Below are 6804 nucleotides of genomic sequence, written 5' to 3'. Positions count from 1 at the left end.
TTAAGTACCTGTTTTCAACTAAAATTGTCAAAAAAATAACATAAATAGCATCTTAGCAAATAACAGTTTCTCAAGCAAGAATTTTACTAGGACTGTCTGGGAGTCTGAGTGGGGAGGGGAAAACTGAAAACTAGCTATTATTGGCAGAGAGGTTTGGAACTCTTTCTTATGGGTCTATTTACTAACTGATGTCACCAGGCAGGCTGAAATTTCAGGCAGCCTTTTCAAACAGCTCTCACACTAAAAGGTCATTATCATAATTTTCACAATTTCACAGTATTATTCCAATCTCATAGTGTGGAAATATATATAAAACATAGGAAATCACGTTTTGGACTGCACTTGGCCTTTAATGTATTTTACATGGACTGTATGTTATTCAGATGTGCACAAGGGGGCAGTCTTGTTAAGATTTTTGGTATGCTCAATGTCTTTTACTGCTCATATATTTTCAATATAGCCTACTCCAAAATGCAGTAAGCATCTGCCAGAAATAATGTGATTGCCTCACTTGAGGCAACTTGATCAAAGCACCTCTTCTCAGTTTGCTCATATTGATATTCACAAAATAAATGTGTTCGATAACATCAACTCTCTACTTATTTAATCCCATGATTCATAATTTAAGATTTAAAACAGCTGCAGCACAGAACAGGACTTGAAAGCATTGTTTGACAGATGGAAATTCAGAGGCTTCAACACAGAACAAGAAGGTTATAATAACAATCTTTGGCTTACTGCATGTAGGCACACAGACATTAAACAGCACTGTTAAATCAATCAGAAAGCATCATAAACACAGTCAGATTCTGCAGTATCATAATCATGCTTCTAGGGACCTGGGTGGCCAAATGAACAAACTGTAGAGGTTTCTGCTCAGTGTCGTATCAATTATTCATGGTGTTGGTGATCCAGTCCAGGTAGTCAGGGATGCGCGTGTAAATGTAGAGTTTTTCCATAGAGCAGGACACCACCCCATAGGCCACACCGTTACAGACCAATGGACTACCGGAGTCTCCCTGGAAATAACACATGTAGACCACGATACTGAACAAATGAACAGGTACATTTCACTTGGAATGATTTATGCCATCCATCAAGGTGAAAGTATTGTTTTCTTTCTTTACTCCCATGATCTTTCCCCTGCAAAATTACATACTTTAAGACGCCACTTACCCGACCAGGTCCATTTAGTCCTGAAGAGCAGAACGCATGGTTGTCTGAGCATACTTGACTCTCATCCAGTGTCACGTTGAGGTCCAGTAGCACAGAGGATCCTTTGTTTACTCCCCTGATATTGAAGCCCCAGCCTGACACCAGACAGTCCTTGGGCACCTCCTCATCTTCTGTCTGCGGGAGGCCAATGGGTCTCACACGGTCGGTGAAAAGTACATTCTTCTCCAGCTGGGAGGCAGAAAGAGCGGGGATGTCAAATGTTACAACTTAGACCCTTAGATGTTCTATAACCTACCTTAATAGTGGTAAACTAATAATAATTATTTGTTGTGACATGTCTGATACAAAGAAATTGCATACTTGCACATTGTAGTCACATCAACATGCATGCACTATTTCACATACAAACAGTATGCGTAACTTTAGGTCCTAGCCAGAGGATTTACCTTGAGTAGCATGATATCATTATAATGTTCTTCATTATCATAATATGGATGTGGAAATGCCTGTTTCACAAACATTTCCTGAGCGCTTTCCTGGTGCACGTTGTGGACTCCCAGCTTGACCTTAATGGATCTGGAACATACACAGACACAATGTAATACAATATACTGTAGTCTTACACGTATCTGCAGCAGGCAGTAGTGGGTTAATCACAGAGGCTGATTGAAAACATAATGTTAATCTAAGTCATGTCAATCTACAGTATATTCTTGCACTCCCCTTTGTTTAGCATGTGCCTTGACATTTCAACAGTCTGCAATACATCTTAATGGTGCGTGATCCTATGTATTGGTAGGTTTTTCATACTGCACCTTTTATCTCAGCGTTTGGCTATTGGAGCTCTTAGCCTTGGGCTAAGCTGTGTTTCACATCTAAATCCTCCAAAGGGGACGTTAGAGATGTGTGATGTCAAAATGTGTAAATGCAAAATTAGGAAGACCTGTGTGAAACATGGGGTAGCGTAGGATAGCCCTAGCCTAAAAACAGTAAAAATATTCAGGTGTGGAAAAACCTAGAGACATTGAAATAGTGGCCTATTAAAATGTCCTTTTAATAGGTGGGATTGCAATAAATATCAGTGTTTGACTAGCAATAATTTTGCACTTGTTTTGGCTGAATTCTAATTCCCTACATAAGGTAGGAAAGAGAAACAGTTGCATGATTTATAGGGCAGACAATGGCTTATATCTCCCCATATATTTGCCCCTGGTATTCTCTCACTAGATAAGCAGACATTACTGACCTCCCATTGCAGTGGGCAGCAGTCATCACAAAGTCCTCTCTCACTAGAAGGCCAGCACAGTTTTTGGGCTTCAGAATGTTGGTGGTAGCCCTCTCCAGGAGGACCATGTAGGGTCTGCTGTAAGGCACGGCCTCCTTGCCCCCATAGATGCGCCCTGCATGCACTGTGACAGCACCAAAAATCAGGATCCACAATATTTAACGATAGACGTGCATTTTTCATCTTACCCTCATAAAGGTTATGCAATACTTGATGTACACCCCCCTCCATATCTATTTGGACATTGAAGCTAACATTTAAAATTTGGCTCTATACTCCAGCATTTTGGATTTAAGATAGAATGTTTTACATGAGGAGACAGCCCAGAATGTCACCTTTTATTCGAGGGTATTTTCATACATATCTGTTTTACCATTTAGAAATGAAATGACTTTATATATCTAGTCCCCCATGATCTTTGTCCCTCTGTAACTATAACGGGGTGCGTACTGGCGGCAGAGAAGTCAGGCGTAGGAGAGCGAAAACTGATTTACAACGGTGTCGTTTAATAAACATAAAAAACACCGTAAACAGAACAATCAAATGAATGGGTCAAACAAAACCCGGTATCCACCAGCATAACGTACACAAGCACTACAAGAAATAATTCCGGACAAGGACATGGGGGGAACAGAGGGTTAAATACACAACATGTAATTGATGGAATTGAAACCAGGAGTGAGGGAAGACAAGACAAAACCAATGGAAAGTGAAAGGTGGATCGGCGATGGCTAGAAGGCCGGTGACGTCGACCGCCGAACGCCGCCCGAATTAGGAGAGGGACCGACTTCGGCGGAAGTCGTGACACAGGTTTGTAGGCCTCCTTGCTCGCACACGCCTTTTCAGCTCTGACCTCCAATGTTCTTTAGGCTTGAGGTCAGGGCTTTGATGGCCACTCCAATACCTTGACTTTGTTGTCCTTAAGCCATTTTGCCACAACTTTATGATTATGCTTGGGGTCATTGTCCATTTGGAAGACCCATTTGCGACCAAGGTTTAACTTCCTGACTGATGTCTTGAGATGTTGCTTCAATATATCCACAATTTTCCATCCACATGATGCCATCTATTTTGTGAAGTGCACCAGTCCCTCCTGCAGCAAAGCACCCCCACAACAAGATGTTGTCACCCCCGTGTGTCACGGTTGGGATGGTGTTCTTCGGCTTGCAAGCCTCCCCCTTTTTCCTCCAAACATAACAATGGTCATTATGGCCAACAGTTCTATTTTTGTTTAATCAGACCAGAGGACATTTCTCCAAAAAGTACGATCTTTGTCCCCATGTGCAGTTGCAAACCGTAGCCTTTCAGGTTATGTCGATATAGCACTCATTTTACTATGGATATAGATACTTTTGTACCTCATTCCTCCAGCATCTTCAGAAGGTCCTTCACTGTTGTTCTGGGATTGATTTGCACTTTTCGCACCAAATTACGTTAATCTCTAGGAGACAGAACGCATCTCCTTCCTGAGCGGTATGATGGCTGCGTGGTCCCATGGTGTTTATACTTGTGTATTATTGTTTGTACAGATGAACGTGGTACCTTCAGGTGTTTGGAAATTGCTCCCAAAGATGAACCAGACTTGTGGAGGTCTACCATTTTTTTCTGAGGTCTTGGCTGATTTCTTTTGATTTCCCCATGATGTCAAGCAAAGAGGCACTGAGTTTGAAGGTAGGCCTTGAAATACATCCACAGGTACACCTCAAGTTGACTCAAATGATGTCAATTAGCCTATCAGAAGCTTCTAAAGCCATGACATCATTTTCTGGAATTTTCCAAGTTGTTAAAAGGCACAGTCTACTTAGTGTATGTAAACTTATGACCCACTGGAATTGTGATACAGTGAATTGCAAGTGAAATTATCTGTCTGTAAACAATTGTTGGAAAAATTACTTGTCATGCACAAAGTAGATGTCCTAACCGACTTGTCAAAACTATAGTTTGTTAACAAGAAATTTGTGGACTGGTTGAACAACGAGTTTTAATGACTCCAACCTAAGTGTATGTAAACATCCAACTTCAACTGTAGATACATGTATTTATTTTCTAAATGGTAAAACAGATATGTATGAAAATACCCTTATTTAAAATGTGACATTCTGTACTTTCACCTCATATAAAACATTTTATCTCAAATCCAAAACGCTGGAGTATAGAACCATATTTAACATTTTGGCTTTCTGTCCAAATACACACGGAGGGGAGTGCGCCAGCTGTCTTTTATCAAAACTTTTCAGGCACATTTTTTTATTGTACATTCCTTGAATTCCCTTGTGTACAAGTTTGAAATGGTAGTAGTAGACTGCAAAAGTACATCAAGACACTGAATCAATACATACATTTAAAGTCTAGGTATTTGCTTTCTTTACCTTTGCTGTAGAAGTTGAGCATTAGGACCAGAGTACCCAGGTTCAGTGGAATGCCCATAGTGAATGGAGTTCAGTTGAGCAATTGATGTGGTTGGAGACCTGTGAGAAATGTCATTCAGTCTCTTACCACACTCCAGCTTTAAATAGGCCTTGGGGGAAACAGACCAGGAACTAATCATCTATGCATATATTATAAGCGATTGACACTGAGAGTGATGAATGACAGAGCTTAAACCCTTTGCTGTTGTGTGCGTGTCATTTTTCCTGTTGTGTGCATCTTTCATTTAACATTGGTTGTGCATGTAGCCTACTGCCTCTGAACCACTACAAGCAAGACATACATATTTTTAATTGTGAAACGATAGCTAGGCTAGTTGTTATGGACTATAGGGGTCTTTCGGGAACATCATGGGACTGAAAGGAAAGAACACAGACACATGGATTATTTTTGAGAACTATTTTTTGCTGTAACGAGAGAAGACCCTTGTGGGTGACATTGAACAAATATCCTATGATGATGATTTATGTTTTGATAGGTTTATATGATGTGAAAAGCCACTTCTAGTGTGTGACCCAAGGCTGACTTATAATTGAGTCTACTGGTGCATCATTTAGCATAAATCAGGCCATTTGGCCGACTGTGATCCAAATACATCCGTCATAATTTACCATTCAATGCCTCTGAGGTAGAAGCAGCAGACAGCTTTGAAGATTCCCATTCCCTGTTCAAAGTCATGGCTCTTATAAGAGCCTCTTTGTCTGCCATCGGGTTCCAGAGGTAACACTATTTCAATGTAACCCCAGTCAAAAGAGAGTGTATCGAAATAGGATTGGTTTGATATAAAGGTTACTTGTACCAAGTGCTTTCTGATCTGAGTCATTTGTCTGGTATGAAGAAGGCATTAGAGTCATTTGGGAAGAAAACAAGAGGATCAAGTGACTCTTACAGTATATAATATTAACCTGCACAGACGACAGTGAGCATCACGGTCAGTCATTCTACTTCCAACCAGAAATCCAAATAGAATTATACCACTATTAGAAGTATTAATGGATGGCATATATCAAACACAGTTAATGATATATCTTGGGAAAAGTAAAGGAGAAGCTGACTTGAAAGGTATGGGTACCCTCGGTCGTAAAATACCAGCGCTCAACATCGTTATTCTCTTTGAAAATAATATTTGAAGGATGTTCCATTTATTCAAGTGGAAAAATGATTTTAGATTGGAATTGAACTTCAGGGTCAATGATTGGATCATGGACTGTCACACAAGTTTCAGAGCAGCCTTAAGGATTTAAGTCTAGATCACTTTTAGGAATGTCCATTAATCTTACACATTTTGCATTTTCCCCATTGGCATGGTGCAATTTGTTTCCAATTGCTTCAGTTGATTTTAGTTCATAACATAATAATAGCAGGGTATTACTAGTATTACTATTTGCCAGAAAAGCAATGAAACAGTTGGCTCCTCTTCTCCCTGTGACCCATGTGAACATATCTATTATTGTACTGTCTCTCACACCCACACACAGGGATGCTGAGGCTGCTTCTGGTTGCCATGCAAATCTAAACCAAAGGCCTGCTTTCTGATACTTTCAAACCACATGAACCTCCTTTCTCCCTAAGTGACCCTCCTGTTAAGCTGCTCCAGATACCTTTATAGGATGTATACAGTTGGGGGAAAAAGTATTTGATCCCCTGCTGATTTTGTACGTTTGCCCACTGACAAAGAAAGGATCAGTCTATAATTTTAATGGTAGGTTTATTTGAACAGTGAGAGACAGAATAACAACAAAAATATCCAGAAAAACGCATGTCAGAAATGTTATAAATTGATTTGCATTTTAATGAGGAACATAAGTATTTGACCCCCTCTCAATCAGAAAGATTTCTGGCTCCCAGGTGTCTTTTATACAGGTAACGAGCTGAGATTAGGAGCACACTTAAAGGGAGTGCTCCTAACCGCAGCT

The 6804-nt window shown here is 40.3% G+C and overlaps 1 protein-coding gene across 1 annotated transcript; it reads right to left on the bottom strand.

The window, feature by feature from the left end:
- Positions 1 to 329: 329 nt before the first annotated feature.
- On the bottom strand, positions 330 to 4951 carry si:ch211-212d10.1 (granzyme-like protein 2). The gene is made up of 5 exons (XM_029706882.1): positions 4831 to 4951; positions 2423 to 2585; positions 1623 to 1752; positions 1177 to 1404; positions 330 to 1019 (listed from the first exon to the last, which is right to left on the bottom strand). Exons 1-5 carry the CDS (start codon positions 4886 to 4888, stop codon positions 888 to 890), a joined length of 711 nt encoding a protein of 236 aa, XP_029562742.1. The 5' UTR covers positions 4889 to 4951; the 3' UTR covers positions 330 to 887.
- Between the last annotated feature and the right edge of the window lie 1853 nt (positions 4952 to 6804).

This window comes from Salmo trutta, chromosome 22 (genome assembly GCF_901001165.1).
Source record: "Salmo trutta chromosome 22, fSalTru1.1, whole genome shotgun sequence".
Lineage (NCBI taxonomy): Eukaryota > Metazoa > Chordata > Actinopteri > Salmoniformes > Salmonidae > Salmo > Salmo trutta.
This window is presented reverse-complemented; position numbering and strand designations above follow the sequence as displayed.